The 16,956-nt window shown below is 38.2% G+C and overlaps 1 protein-coding gene across 2 annotated transcripts in view; it reads left to right on the plus strand.

Moving 5' to 3' along the window:
• Positions 1 to 16,956, plus strand: part of zetaCOP (COPI coat complex subunit zeta) — a 137,248-nt gene that overhangs the window by 70,254 nt on the left and 50,038 nt on the right. For both annotated transcript variants that reach the window (XM_090368872.1, XM_090368873.1), the window contains one exon: positions 1,075 to 1,165. In XM_090368872.1, the coding sequence (XP_090224998.1) occupies positions 1,075 to 1,165 (91 nt within the window). The remainder of the gene's footprint in view (positions 1 to 1,074; positions 1,166 to 16,956) is intronic.

Raw genomic sequence — 16,956 nt, forward strand, 5'->3', positions numbered from 1 at the left:
CCTGAATCCTAGAGAGAACTGTTGGCATCGTGTGGAATCTGCAGTTGCTAGAAACAAACCAAAGACCCTTTGTGAACTTCAAGAAGCCACAATTCTTGTTTGGAACCATGAACTATCAGTTGATTATCTTCAGAAATCGATCTTTTCATTGCCTCGACATTGTGCTGCTGTCACCAGGGCCAGAGGCGGTTTAAAGGCAATTTTTTTTGTTAGTTGGCACATCAGCTTCTGTGGTCATATTGCACCTCCCAAGGTTTTTGCATTTTCTACTCTGGTCCAAGCCTGAGGTGGGATTGGAATCTACGACCTTTGGGTTGCCAGGCAGGCAGTTTACCCACCTGGCTAGCCCAGTCGGCATTTATATCTAAATCATCACCTGCATATAAACAAATTGCTGTATCCCTCGTTTTTCTCTTTTAAGTTAGTGAATTTCTGTATACAAACTTTCCAAATCTGTTGGGACGAAGTACTCGGATTTCATGTTCAGTGCAATTCCTGTGTGACGTCGTATACCTTTTGAATATTTTACTCAAGTTAAGGATCAGGTTTTTGATTTACCATTACTAACATATTTTGAATTATAGAACAGAATTAGAATTGCTGATGAATATTTAACACTTGATGTTAGTATTATTATTATTAGTAGTAGTGGCATATGTTGCAACAAAGTAAGCTAAGCATCAGCCAAAAAGGAAAAAAATTCCAATATCACCTACCTGTCCATCCCTCCCAATAATTTGTCTAGTTCTTCCTTGAATTTATTCAGACTACCCTCTTCCACAACTACAGATGGAAGTTTGTTCCACCCACTGGCCGAAGGCAAACTTCTGAATATCTATCCTGCATGTTAGAGTGGGTGTGAGAGGACTTTTTTTTGTTGTGAAATGCTATATGACTGGGTGTAATCACATTGAGTTGTTATAATCACCATTTAAAATATCCAAGGCAATGCCTTTTATTCAGCATTCAGTTCAAAATATGCAGTTGTGTGCGTAAAAGTTGTGGAACTACTTTTGGATTACCCTGTATGTTATTATTACATTAATGATACGGCAATATTTCTTGCATTTACAGAATTGTTCTTGAAGCTGATCCAAATGCAGTTGTGCAGAGAGTAGCATTAAGGTCAGATGATATTCCTCTTGGGGAGCAAACTGTGGCCCAAGTAAGAAATAATTTTAATTTGTTTAAAACTTAGAAATTAATATTAAAGTTAAATTTCTGTTTGTGCTTTTATATAAATAAGAATGTAGTCATAAGAGTTGATTTTTGATATTTTTTAAAATACATTTATGGCAAGGCATAATCATTCTTGTCATAAATACTGTGATAGAGTATTTGAGTTACTACATGAGAATGACAGATGAAGAATTTTATTGCATATCATATTTTGTTTCCTGTATAATCAGTAACAAGATATCCTAAGATCTCTCAGAATCCTCCTTATTGTACTTTTACAGAATCCTTTAAATGAGCAGGTCAGTTGCCACTGGCAATACACATATCAAAAGGGAAGTTAGCTAAAGCCTTTCATGGAGATCACTTGACAATATTTTTGTGTCATCTGTTTCTCAGAATATAATTGGATGGATTCAAATCTAAATTTGTAGTGTACCAGTAGACCAGTCTGAGATTTGAGGAACTCAGAATCCTGTTTGCAAGCCATTACTTTTTGTTTTTTCTGTATGAACAGGAACCAAATCATGCCTGAATATGAATTACTGTCTCTTGAATGTACAGGCATACCTCGGTTAACGTTACCTCTGATAACGAAGCTTCGATATAACGAAGTCGGCAATTTCAAGCCCCATTTAACATAAAAAAAATATATTCCAGTTTAATCACCTGAAATCTAAACAAACTGAAGAAATTACGGAAACCTTTGGGGCTTCACGTGGTTGGTTCGAGAAATTTAAAAAACGGGCCAGGATTCATAGTGTAAAATTAACAGGAGAAGCTGCAAATAAGTTTCCAGAAAAACTAAAGGAAATAATTGAACGTGAAAATTTTCCAAATTTGGTGTTCAATGTTGACGAAGGCGGTTTGTTCTGGAAACGGCTACCAACAAAAAGCTTCATATCTATTGAAGAAAAATCAGCTAGAGGATAAAGCAGCCAGCCAAAGACCGTTTAACGTTACTCTTTGGATCAAATGCCTCTGGCGATTATAAATTAAAATTGTTATTAGTTTACCATTCAGAAAAGCCGAGGGCGTTAAAAGGTAACATAAAAATGAATTTACCTGTAATATGGAAAGCAAATAGAAAAGCGTGGGTTACCAAGGAGTTATTTACTGATTGGTTTGTTAACCACTTTTGTCCTGAAGTAAAACGGTATTGTCAAAAACACAACTTTGAAGAAAAAGCTCTTTTGCTGTTAGACAATGCTCCGGGACATCCTACTGATCTTAACACGTTGGACACATGCATTCCTGTCAAAGTTGTGTTTCTTCCAGCAAACACGACTTCCCTGATTCAACCATTGGATCAGGGAGGAAAAGCATCATTTAAAGCTTATTATCTGCGTCGAACATTAAGCAGTTTAACTGAACTAGAGGATAAAGAGGAAATGACAGTTAAAACTTTTTGGAAAAACTACACCATTAAAAACGCAATTGAAAACATTGATAGTTCTTGGAAAGAAGTCACTAAGAAATGCTTAAATGGAGTTTGGCGCAAAATATGGCCAGAAGTTGTACTAGAAGAAGAAAATAACATCCAAGAAATTGGAAATGAAGTTATCCAGATGGCTCAATCAATAGGTTTCGAAAATGTCGATGAAGAGGATGTTAGAAATTTATTGAATGCAGAAGATGATGGTTTTTCAGTGGAAGATTTAGAAAACCTTGTTAGCAACGAAGACGAAGTTAAAGAAGTTCCTGCCGAAAAAGTGTTAACAACCAAAGATTTAAAAAGGTGCTTAAATGACATTGAAAACGTTAAATTTTTTTAGTGAAAATGATCCTGATTTAGGAAGAAGTATTATTGTTAAGCTATCAGTGTTAAATGCAATAACTCCCTATAGGCAATTGTTAAATGAAAGAGAAAAAGAGCATAAACAATCAACTTTAGACTCGTATTTTAAAATGTGATTTCACTTTGTATGTAAGTTGACTGTTTATTTAATAAAACTTTTCTTTGTCCGAAAAAAAATCTTTTCATTTTCTTTACGTAAGAACGTATCCCTATTCTGGCCATAGTATTTTTACCTCTGAAAACGAAGTTTCGCTTAACGAAGTAATTTCGTGGAACGCATCCTATTCGTTATTCGAGGTATGCCTGTATTTAATTTTCCACTCCACCACCTTCTCTAGAATGTCTTAATACAGTTTTATTCTTTCCTTAAGACTTTTTTTTTTTTTTTTTTGCAATAGAAATGCAACTCGCAAAGGATATTATAGGAAACTTTTACCACATTATTACTAAAACAAGATGATCTCTTTATGCTTTGTGAATGATGTGAGCAGTTTCACAAGAATTGCAGTCATAGACGTGCTTAGTTTGCTTATTAAATTGTTCTTCAATAATGATCCAGTATGTTCACTACAAGGCATAGCTACTTATTTTTTCCTGTTCATCTTCACTAATAATTGTTTTATTATTATTTTTTTTTTAATCTGAGAAAATGATATTATGGTGACACTGAGCTGTTATCTATCTACCAACAAAGCAGTCATTTTTGTCAGAAATTCTGAATATCCCTCCCCTCCACACACAAGAGATCATCATCATAAGACACATTTCTGTGATAAGCTTTTATTAGCAGATCTGATTTAATCAGCTGAGACATGCACTTACTCAAGTTAACCATCTCTCTCCCTCCCTCCCCATTATCCTCTTCTTTTCAAAATGGATTTCACTGACCTGCTTTTCGCTACTCTTCATCATTGGATGTCCTTAATGGTTAAAGCCAGATAAACTGGTGGCAGATAACCAAGTATTGTATGTTGTATGTCATTTGGTATCTGCAACTTAAAAATAACTCCCAAGTGTTATATCGATTTTATTCAGGGTTACAACAGCAATATGATTTTCTTTGTTTCTCAGTTCTGTGTTTACTTTTCAATGTGCAAAAATCAACTGGCTATTTGCATGCATTCATGGCTTGTATATATACTTATGGCACAGCTGGGGTATATTAAAGTTGTAAATCAAGTTAACTGTAAGACTTAAATATTCTTTTAGCACCATGGTTTGAAATTTCCATTGTGGCGCACACACACACACACACACACACACACACACACACACACACACACACACACACACACACACACACACACACATGTGTGATAATATTTTATTAAATAAATGTTTAAATTATTATAAAATCATATTTTATAGTAAATGTACATTCACAACTAAATGCAATATATACTGCACCTCATTGAAATTGCTACCACCTAAAAGGAGTGCATGCTTTGAGCTTAAAATAAGTGGACTGACGTATAAGCTTGCCTTGCTTCCTTGCATCATGTGCCTCAACTAATGCTAATGCTAAACTTCAATAAAAACCTAATCTATCATGTAATATATTAGTTTGGCATTATCAATTCTTTCTCAGATCACTTTAGTTTTTGCAGAGATTAATTGAAACTTGTGGTTTGGTTGCTCACCTAATAGCAAAGCATTTTGGATGTACTGAATGACTGCTTTTTGTAATATCAGTATGTTAGAAATGCTACAAGGGAAAGAAATATTATCAATTGGGCTATCAGTAAGAATTAATCAGATATTAATATTCTGTAGGGCTTTAGTTTTGGATTCAATTTCACTTGCTTTGCATAGCTGACCATTGGAGGTGAGTGAGGTAGTTGGGAAATAATTCTTTTGGATAAAAACACTGTTGTTACTAATGATATAATTTGTTTTTTGTTATTCAATATATAGTGTCACAATGAGGAATAAAATTATACAGTGTACCATTTTCAATTGTATTTTTTTTTTTTTTTGTTATCCTATCCCTCCCCCCCCCCCAAAAAAAAAAAAGCTACATAGTGTATAAAATCAACCATACACTTACTGTTTTTTTTTTTTTTTTTGTTGTTTTTTTTTCCTTTCTTTGCTGTGAGTTGAGAATTCTCAAATAAAAGAACAACTGGAAATTGGTGATCACCACAGTATCTTAATTTGAAATTTATTCTAAGAAATAACTACAGGCAACCCCGTATAATATGCTACTTCTATAACACAGTTTCACTCCAACACGATTGATAAATTGCGGTAATCCTCTCACAACACAGCACTTATATAACACGGTTAGAGAATTTTGGTAAACCTCACGTAATAGGGTATTTTTGAGCTTTTGTGTGGAAAAAACTTCGATATTATGTTGGATGTAATTTTGCAACATTTCTACTCTTTTAGAATCCCTGCTGTTGACTTGCTAGTCAAAAAAAATTATTGAGATATCCCTGTATTTTATTTTGTTGGGAAATCCCCCTGTTATGTTCTGTGCTATTGAACTTGCGGAAAAATCTAGATTTCCAAGTTTTATTACTATTGGATAGCATACCAGGCCATAAAAAAGATTTAAGTCATCCAAATGTTGAAGTTATGTTCCTACCACCACAGTTGTACTAGGTTAATACAATTCTTTCATACAGCCATTAGATCAAGGCATTATATCCACCTTTAAAACTCATTATTTCAGAAAATCGTTACAATGGATTTTGGAAAAAAATTGATTCAGAATCTATCGAAGTAATGGAGGCATGAAAACATTTCTTAATTGCGGACTGCACAAGAATCATAGCTTTATCGTTGAAAGAAGTAAAACCGTCAACATTAAATGTGTGTGGAAAAATGTATGGTCAGACTCAGTTCATTCAGGAAATATGGTCGAACCTGCAGAAAACGGAATCAATGCGATAGTAGAACTTGCTATGTCAGAATGAGGGGAAGGTTTTGATGAGACTACTGAAGCCCTCGTGGGTAGCACAGTTGATAGAATCACCCTCCTCCCCACACCAGGCACCTCCTTAGCCAGGTGGGCAGGAGCAGCAGTGCATAGCACACGCTTCTTGATTAGACCGGGGTTCAAGCCTGTGCCCTCCAAATATGGAGGATGCGGAAAGGTCAGGGAATGACCACCACATATCCCCGGAACAATATGGCCTTAGTTGCTAATGCTCCTAAAAACCACACAACTAATAACCTCCCCACACCGGGTGGAAAAGACCTGAGTTCGAATCCTGTTGATAACGGGAGGAATTTTTATGGGCCTTTTTCACAAAGTGACTGAGTTAGTCGGGCTCAGGTGAGTGTAGCATGGTTTTTTCCTCCCAGAATCTCTGGTTTTTTGTCCAGCAAAACAGAAAATTGACCTTGGACATGCAATTTATAGACAATGTACACAGAGGAAAATGGCCTTAGTCGCCTATGTTCCTAAAAAAAAAAAAAAAAAAAGATATGATTACTGAAGATGCTCAAGAATTACTGGTAGAAAAAGAGGCAGGCTGGCGAAGTAGATTTGGTGGACATGGCATCGGAGGTAAAACCAAATCGATTCAGAGGATGATAGAGCAGATAAATTCTAACCTTCCAAATTTTACACTAAAAAGTGTACGGGAAGGCATAAAGTTAGCCGAACAATTAGAATCTTATTTTTTGAATTCAGATTCTTGAATGAAAGGAGCCCAAAGTTCAAAACGGAGCTTTAAAAATGCTTACTTTCATACAATGAAATTAACAAAGATTTATCAAGCAAAAGCAAATAAATCCAGATTACTGATTTTTTAAAGAGAGTAGAGAAGATACACGAAATCTAGAATGATATATTTTTGTTTATTTTGTTAATGAAATAGTGCATTTTTGTTAGCTTTTGGAACGTAACCTCTCTTTTTTGTACCTTTTCTTAGTCCCGTATAACATGGTTTCGCACAACACGACATTTTATAGGAACTTGACTACCATGTTATACGAGGGTTACCTGTACTCTCAAAAGAAAAGGAAGGGTTTTTGTTTTCATAAGGAGAGATTATGATGGTCTGTCTTAAACATTTAATTTCTTTTTAGTGGGACCAAATAATTTTAGCTAATATATACGGGGTGTTTCAAAAATGATGGTCAATAATTTAAAGGTGAAAAGTACAAACTAAAATAAGCAAAAAAAAAAGTCCCAGTGAACATCAGGCCGCAAATGAATCGTTTTTGAGATAATGCACAGTTTCTGTTAAGATCCGCCACTGACTACGGGAGCACTAGTTTAGCAAAAAGCTGTGAATCCTTTGCTAAGGGTGGTTTTATTAAACATAAGATAATACATTTTTAATATTTGGTTTCAACACCACAGGATTTTAAAGATGTTACATGTTACAGGATTGTCTTTCTGACACCCTTTCCTCAACATCAGATGTTATGCTTCTGGGCCTACCTGCTTGTACTCCCTGTGCAAAGCACCCATGTTCTCTAAGGCGTTGATGTACCCTGATGAATGTGCACCTGTTGGGCTGCCTTCGGCAGGGAAATGCTTCTTGGTACAAACGTGCAGTCAGTCTCGAGTGCACTGTTGGCTTTACATGAAGTTTGTTTGTTTGTTTATTTGGTAGGCGCACTTTAGCCTCAGCAGCTTATGCACCATTAAACCTCCATAACCCACCCACCTTGTTTATTTGGTTTTTAGGAGCATTAGTTACTAAGGCCATATTGCTCTGGGGATATGCGGTGGTCATTCCCTGACCTTTCCGCATCCTCCGTATTTGGTGTGATGGGCTCAAACCTCGGTCTAATCAAGAAGCATGTGCTACGCACTGCTGTTCCTGCCCACCTGGCTACGGAGGCACCTTTACATGAAGTGCATGTCCGCATACTCTTCATTGCTGTAACCTCTTTCCATGTTGACTATCCTTTGACAAGTACTAGTATGCTTTCTCTCAATGCTCTCTCAGAGCATTGAGAGAAAGCATACTAGTACTTGTCAAAGAGACTACTAGTACTTGTCAAAGAGAGGAAACGGAGAGAATGAGCATAACCTAACCTAAACAAACAAGTCAGTGGTTAGATCCCAACTGGGTCCTTGAGGTTGTCACAGACATTCTCTCAGATATGCCAGACAAGCTGTACTTGCTACCTGGGAGTCTAAAACGCTGATGGAACTGATATTCGGGTGACACTCAAGTCAAGTGGACCCAATTTCGGCGAAGTCCGGACGGTCTGTGACAACCAAATCCTCTGCTTGCACCTTCACGATGGTGGGACTGTTAGTAATCCTGGGTATAACCTCCATGCACAAGCACATGGTGGGTGACCACCCAGGTGTGAACCAACGTAAGCAGGGGTCGAGGTGTGGCGCCCACACCACATGGAGGAATGCCGCCCCTCTATGTTACCAGGCAGTACTAGGTGGTAGATGACTCTCATCAACCGGTGAAATACCACCACTTTGCTTATTGGAGGCTTGAAGTGGTGGAACCCATGTTTAGTCTCTAGAGCTAAGTTCCGGTCAACCCTTCCCTATCTCTTCCATCATGCAGTATGATTGATGACTTTTGAGGTTATGATGAACGTTGTGGCGAGATCCAATATTCCTTACATTTCGAGGGTACAGCTCTAAAACGGTTTTCGCAGGCCGGCCGCTAGTTAGTACACCGGACCGAACCTATTGGTAACTCTCTAGGAGGCTTCCCGATCAGCTAGTGTATAATCTTGCTACCTCTACTCTGCCAGATAGTGACTGGAGGGAGTCCGAGTAGTGTGTATGCGGGGAGCATTGTCGAGGCCACGTTATGTCAAGGATCTGGGTATATTCTTCCCACATGTACGCCATATCCAAAAATTTCATTACTTCATACAGCATGTCCCACCCACTTTTTCTTACTATTGAATACACCATGAATTGTCAAACTAATAGAACAAGCTTATCTGCGAAAAGATCTAAACCTCCCAAGGATTTCCTAATTCATTTCACAAATATACGTGGTCTCAATTCTAATCTCAACGATGTCCATTTCCACTTGCAGTCTGCCAAACCCCATGTACTTTTTCTGACAGAATCTCAGTTATCGGTTGATTCAACTACTGTTCATCTCAGATGCCCAAATTATTCGCTGTATGATTCCTTTCGCCTCAAAGGTGGTACTTGTGCATATGTCCGTTCTGATATTCCCTGTCAGAGACTTGGCAATTTGGAATCTCCTCTCTTTGATCTTCTCTGGCTTAAAATCTCTCTACCTCATTGTGTCAAATTCATCTGTTGTCTCTACCGTTCTCCCAACTCCACTAATCACTTGGAGCTCTTTGACTTCCTCTCGTTGCAACTTGACTTTCTCCAGTCCAACTTTCCTAACAGTGAGGTAATTTTCCTTGGTGATTTTAATGTTCACAACTCCAGCTGGCTTCCGTTTTCTAGTCACACCGACCCAGCAGGTCGAGATGCTGAGGCTTTTGCAATTACTAATGACCTAGCACAGATTGTTCATTTACCTACAAGAATACCGGACAATCCGAATCATACAGCCAATACGCTTGATCTTTTTCTCACAAACAACCCTTCTAAGTACACGGTCGAAGTGAGAGGTCCTTTAGGCACTTCAGATCACAACTTGGTGATTGTCTCTTCTCCAATGGAACCTTTATCTCATGGCTATTCCCAACCTCGTGTTGTTTGGCATTACAAGAATGCAAAATGGGATGACCTGCGAGACTTCTTTTCTTCTTTTCCTTGGTCGGATTACTGTTTCAAAACTCCTGATGTCAACGTTTGCTCAGATCGTGTCAGTGAAATTATTCTTGCAGGAATGGAATCCTTTATCCCACACTCCACTTTAAAATCTCGTCCTTTATCTAAACCTTGGTTTTCCAATAAATGTGCTAAGGCTGTTCAAGAGAAGAATGTTGCCTATCGTAATTGGCTTGTTTCTAATTCTTCAGTTTCATTTTCTGCCTACACCAAAGCTCGCAACAATTGTAAAGCAGTTATTAATCAGTCCAAACTAGAGTTTGAACAGGCTAAGAGTAGAAAACTTGCTTCTTGCCCTAATGGTAGCCGAGCATTCTGGTCTCTTGCCAAAGCTATTGGCCGCAACTTTTGCCTATCTCTGCTCCCACCTCTGTCCAAACCAGATGGTTCTGTTGTCACTTCAGCCAAGGATAAAGCTGACCTGCTAGCATCCCATTTTTCTTCCAGCTCATGTATTAATGAACTTGGTAAAACACCTCCCACCATTCCCAACACGGTCCATTCAATGCCTCCTGTGGTCTTCCGTCAAAAGGATATCAGAAGGATTTTGATGAATCTTGATGCTAAGAAAGCTCCAGGTCCTGATGGTATTTCTCCACTTGTTCTCAAAATCTGTGCTCCTGAACTTACTCCTATTCTTTGCCGCCTTTTTTCACTTTCTTATTCCAAAGGTGTTTTTCCTTCTGCTTGGAAATTTGCTCATATCCAGCCAGTTCCTAAAAAGGGTGACAAATCCCTCCCATCCAATTATCGTCCCATTGCAATTACTTCTACTCTTTCTAAAGTAATGGAGAAATCAATTAACCGCCAACTCTTAAACTACCTAGAAACCTTCCGTCTGATCAACGATCGCCAGTATGGATTCCGTCGGTGTCGATCCACTGGTGATATTCTGGCTTATGTTACCCATTTATGGACTACTTCAATGGAAAGGTTCGGTGAAACACAAGCAGTTGCTCTTGACATCTCAAAGGCTTTCGATCGTGTTTGGCATAAAGGTCTTCTAAACAAGCTTCCATCTTATGGTTTGCCAACTGTTTTTAGTAATTGGTTATCCAGTTTTCTCTCTGATCGCTCACTGAGGGTGATGGTAGATGGCTCTCTGTCTTCTAACTTCTCCACTAATGCCGGTGTCCCCCAAGGTTCAGTTCTTTCCCCCACTCTTTTCCTCTTGTATATCAATGACCTTCTTCCATTGACTGGAAATCCTATCCATAGTTTTGCCGATGATAGCACATTGCATTCAACTTTCCATTTTGAGAAACCTTGCCCTGCTCAATCAGCTTCAACTTCTCGAAAATCTGCTACCAATTCCTTAAATGCCGATCTTCAGGTAATTCTCCAGTGGGGCAAAGACAACTTAGTTGATTTCAACCCTTCTAAAACTCAGTCTTGTCTTATATCTCGCAAAAAGGATTCTTCTGCTCCTATGCTTATCTTTAGTGACACTCCAATTTCTAGGCAAAAGGATATATCTCTTTTGGGGATTACCCTGACTTCTAATCTCTCTTGGCACAAGCACATTACAAATATTGCTTCCTCTGCATCTAAAAAACTTGGTTTTCTCTTTCGCTCTCGGCGTTACTTTTCTTCCAAACAGCTGCTCACTCTGTATAAATCGCAAATCCGCCCTGCCATGGAATATTGTTCCCACATTTGGGGTGGTGCCCCCAAAACCTCTCTCAGGCTTCTTGATTCCATTCAGAAGAGGGCAGTTAGGTTAATTAATGATTCATCTCTAACAGAGTCTCTCCACTCGCTTTCTCATAGACGTACTGTTTCTGCTGAATACCTCTTCTACAGATATTTCCATGGGCACTGTTCTTCTGAATTGGCTTCTATAATTCCCGCTCTCTCTTTCAAAACAGTCCGAACACGTGCCGCCACCAGCCAACATCCATTTACTGTCCAACTTCAAACCCACAGAACCAACTTTTCATCTTCCTCATTTATTCATTCAACTGCCGTTTTCTGGAACAACCTTCCTTCATACGTATTTCCTGAAAATTACAATCTACAGAAGTTCAAGTCCAATGTCAACAAATATCTTCTTTCGTCTTCTCAACCTCCAACCCATGCACGGTACTAAGTACTATAGGTTCTAATACCTCTCGTGTTTGGGGTTCACATAAAAAAAAAAAAAAAAAAACTAGAAAAGTGCAGTATCTCAAAACGATTCACTTAATGACCCATGTTTACTAGCTTTTTTTTGCTTATTGTAGTCTGTGCAGTTCACCTTTAAATTATTGACCATCACTTTTGAAACACCCTGTATATATGCTAAACAGAAGTGTTCAAGTGTCATTAGTGTCCTTTTTTTTTTTTTTTTTTTTTTTTTTAATACCAATGAAAGGCATTAGCATTAGTAGAAGCATATGATGGAAGAAAGCAAGCTTATGCAGCATCAGCAAAAAAAAAAAAAAAAAAAAAACCTGCTCCCATTTCACCCCTCTGTTCATTCCAAATACCTGTCCAGCTCAGCCTTAAATTTATTTAGGCTATCAACTTCCACAACAAAGGATGGAAGTCTGTTCCACCCACAAACTACCTGCTGGCTAAAGGCAAACTTCTGCACATTTATCCTACAACTGTCTTTCCTCAATTTGAATTTATGCCCTCTCAGGTGATTATTCTGATCTAATGGGAAGAATCCCATTAGCTCAGAATAAACACCATGAGCTACTTTTGCAGACTAGCCAGGTGGGCAGTAGCAGCAGTGCGTAGCACACATTTCTTGATTAGACCAGGGTTCGAGCCCGTGAGCCACCAAATATGGAGGATGCGGAAAAGGTCAGGGAATGACCAGCGCATATTCCCGGAGCAATATGGCGTTAGTCGCTAATGCTCCTAAAAACCAAAAAAAAATAACTCTTGCAGACCATCTGCACTGCTCAGAAAACTTCATATCTGCCTGCACAATTACCCCCAGGTCCTCTTCATTCTCTACCACTGTCAGTGTAATACCACAAAGTTGATACATTACTCTGGGGTTACTGCTTCCCATATGTAGTACAGTAATACCCCGAAGTTACGCGATAGGTGGGTCCGACGAAAATCGCGTAAGTCGAATTCGCGTAAGTCGGGGTACAACTTTGCATATAAATACATATAAATTTTGCTTAATTGGACCAAGGACTAACAAAAACACTAGTTTAGAAGAAAAATATTGATAAAATTGCAGTTCTTTATACATGTTAATACAAAATATGTATTAAAAAATAAATTACTTACGTTAAAAAGTTATTTCGATGTCGATGGCTTCATAAAATCTAACAAATTCGTCTGACGACATAGAGACTTCTTTTTTTCACGCAGAATTTCTTCGTAGCAAGCTAATAATTTTTTTATTCCTTGCTTTGTAGCTATAACGCGTTCTTCGTTGGAGTCTATGTTTTCTAAAATTTTTAAGCCCTTTTTCAATTGAGCCCTTTTCAATTTTCAACCTGTCAAGTTTGCAATTGTCATGTGCTTTTCGCCGTTGCTTCGTTTAGGCCTGTAGCACGTGCAATATCACATGGTCTTTCATTTCGCTCAAAGCGTTTCACAATTTTATATTTTTTCTCTATCGACAGAGGCGGACTGGCCATAAGCCTTTGCTGGGGAAACCCCGGTGGGCCAGTGTGATTTTGGCCATAAACCATAGTATGAGGCCACTATAAATTTTCCCGGGTAAGAATTTTTGACCCAGTCCGCCTCTGTTTATCGATAATTGCTTTTCTTTTTCTCTCTGAATCTGCAGTGTCTTCACCAGGACGCTTCCTTTTCACACCTTTTAATTAAGTATTTTACTCATTTTTAGGGAATAAAGCACAATTACAAAACAAGGAGGCACGCTTGATACGCATAAACAAAGCTGCGCGCATGTAGCAACTGAATAAACAACACCATAAAGGCAGAGATACACTATTAACACCTCACATTTCTAGGGGTTACTACCATAAAACAATAAAAACAATTTCCAGTTGCGTTTCGGCTAGTGAAATCTGTTATAAACTGGTAGTAAACTCGATCTAATTGCATTTGCGATTATACCGATAGCTGGAATTGTGTTGGTTTTTACGTTATTATGGTGAAATGTGTTTCCCCTTCACTGATATAAAAAACATAAAAGCAGCAAAGTTGAATTTTGTTCATCTTTCGCTCTCGTTCTCCGCCGTCGCACCGTATATCGATAACATATGAAAAACGACTTGAAGATAGTGGGCGGCAGCGTTGCCAAACAAAAAAATCAAGAACCGCGTAACTCTGAGTTCGCGTAAGTCGGGGTATTACTGTACTTTACATTTGCCACCTCTCAGCCCATCTGCTCAACTTTCTTAGATCCTGTTGCAGCAGCGTATTAGTGTCCTTAACAACCCTGCCAATGTTCGTATCGTCTGCTACTCATTTTCAGATTGTTGAAAACCACTAAATGGGCTTGAGAACTTGAAGATGGTTAGCAATATTTTCTCCCTGGGTTCTGCAGAGCAGATGTTAAAGGATGATCTACCTGTGAGCTGAAGGAATCAAGAGAGAGTTGTAGTTTTTGGATTTCTACTTCTTGTTATTGATAGTATTTTCAAGAAGTTGCTAAAGGAGCTGCAACCTTTCCACATTCCAAGATTTCTTGCTTGTTCTTTATTATGATTCTGATAGCATTACACATATATTAAAGGATCTCTCTTTATCCACATCATTATCTCTGAAGCCATAAAGGCATTCATCAGGCTTTTTGAATACCTCAGCCGTGTCTTTAGTTTTCATTATCTTAGAGGGTTCAAATTCCTAGTTTTCTTTTTACTTCTCGATATTTTTATGAACTTTGTCTTGTTCACCAATCACTTCCATGAATTCTTTATTGCTCAAGCTATCTTTCTGGTTTTCGATGAGCTCTTGTATGGATGACAAACTCTCTTCAGAGTTTGTCATCCTGCCTGATGTCTTTGCTAAGCTCTACTGTGTTGTTGTTGTTACTTTATTGATATCAAAGTCATGGAAGTCTTCTATAACAGCTTAGAGCTTTCTCCACACTCCATTCATTGATTTTTGTTGGTGCCTATTATCAACATATTATCAATGGCATGTTTTTTATTGCGTGCCGTCCAAAATTCCTTAACAAAGCTTGGTGCATTCTCCCCTTCACTCATATCCTTAATAGCCTGAGAGAAAGGTCCTCCCGATATAATAGGCTTGAAAGCTGCTGTCACACCCTGGTCCATTGTTTGGATGAGATAGGTGGTATTGGGGAGCATAAAAATGACTTGCAATTTACCTCCTCTCAATGAATTTAGTAATGTCCTGGTGCATTATCCAATATCAAAAGAGCTTTATTGGAAGTGTTACTGTGTAATATTGTTCAACTGCTGGACAAAGGTAATCCAAAGAACAATGTTTGGAAAAGAATTCTTGTTACTCAAAGCTTCTTATCAGATTTCCATTTGATTGGCAAACTTGATTTAATTAATCTCTTAAGAGCCCTGGAGTTTTCTGAGTGGTAGACTAAAACAGGGACTTCAACTTGAAGTCGCCAGTAGCATGCCCACCCAGAATCACTGTTATTGTCTTTTTGGCACTTTAAATCCAGTCATGGATTTTTCTTCCTTGGAAATCAACGTTCTTTTTAGTATTCTCTGATGAATGTGGTTTATTCTAAAATAGACCACATTTATCAATGTTAAGACTGTTGAGTGATGTTGCACCTCCTCCTTCAATAATAATCAAAAGTGCCGAATTTATGCAGGGTACAAAGCTTATGGAATCTATCAAACCAGCCTTTACTGGCATTAAAAAATTCAGCACTGGATTCTTCTGGCAGTTTTTTCTTCAAATCTTCATACAAACTAATTACCTTCTCTTGAATTACCATAGAATTCAAGGGAATTCAAATATTGTCCTCTAATTTAACAGTTGTTCCATCATGATTGCAGGTCTAGATCGATTTAATTTCATGGCACTTAAAGGAGTTCTACTTTGCCATATTCCAAGATTTTTGCTTGTTCTTTATTATGGTTCTGATGGCAGACCCTGATAAATCAGTATTATGAACAGTTAGGTCTATCTTTCTCCTGAATCTAGTAGTTTTATAATTTCCAGTTTAGTTTCCTAGTGACAAGCGTGTTTTCAATGGCTTTTCACCTTCTTCACATTATTATCACTAGCTGATTCACTTGATCGCTTTGATGTCATTTTAAAAGAAATTTGAAACTGTGTACATGGTAAACTAAAATCAATAACATAAACAATAAGTAAACCAGAAGTAACTGGAAAACAAAACTAAACTGAAAATGGCATTGTTGAGTGGTGCTACTGCACAGTATGCAGCCATAAGCAACTCCCTATCAATTTTAACGTGGTAGATGACTTTCATCAACTGGTGAAATACCACCGCTTTGCTTATTGGAGGCTTGAAGTGGTGAAACCCATGTTTAGTCTCTAGAGCAAAGTTTCCGGCATCCCCCTCCCCACATACTTCTCCTTCAACCCATGCACGGTATTAAGTACTATAGGTTTTGATACTTTTTGTGTTTGGGGTTTTCATAAAAAAAAAAAAAAAAAAACTTGGACATTAAGCTTGATATACCATCATCAATATCATTTATAAATATAGAAAACAACAATGGACCCAACACTGAGCCCTGAGGGACTCCACTAATAACATTAGACCACGATGAGCAGTGTCCATTGATTGCCACTCTGTCTTCTCCCACTCAAGCATCCCTTTATCCATAGCAGCAATTTGCCTTCAGTGCCACACTGCTCTAATTTGTGCAGCAGTCTTCCATGTGAAACAGTATCAAAAGCCTTTCTAAGATCCAAATATATGATATCAAAGTTATTCCCTGCATCCAGTTCCTTTGTGACCACATCATAGTATCCAATCAAATTTGTCAGGCAAGACTTTCCCTTAACAAAACCATGCTGTGTTCGAGCTATAACTGAAGTCTTTCCTAGATGATCCTGCATTGCCTCCATTAATTTTCTTGGAACAGAAGTTAAACTAACAGGTCTATAATTACATGTGCTGCCCTTTGATCCTCCTTTGTGAATTGGGGTCACATTTGCACATCTCCAGTCCATGGGTACCTCCCCTGAGTCCAAGGAAGCTCTCATAATTATGGCTAAGGGTTTGCTTACTTCCTTTGCTGCCTCCCCTAATATAACTGGATAGATACCATCCACCCGAGGTGCCTTTTTTATGTTTCTATCTTCAACAATTTCTCCCCCACTTTCCTCTCAGTTATTACAAAATCATCTAGCCCACTGCCAGAGTTTAATTCACCTCTGGCATTCCCCTCCCTGA

Source organism: Mastigoproctus giganteus, chromosome 2, assembly GCF_048544385.1.
Source record: "Mastigoproctus giganteus isolate SK-2022 chromosome 2, ASM4854438v1, whole genome shotgun sequence".
In the NCBI taxonomy this organism is placed as follows: domain Eukaryota; kingdom Metazoa; phylum Arthropoda; class Arachnida; order Uropygi; family Thelyphonidae; genus Mastigoproctus; species Mastigoproctus giganteus.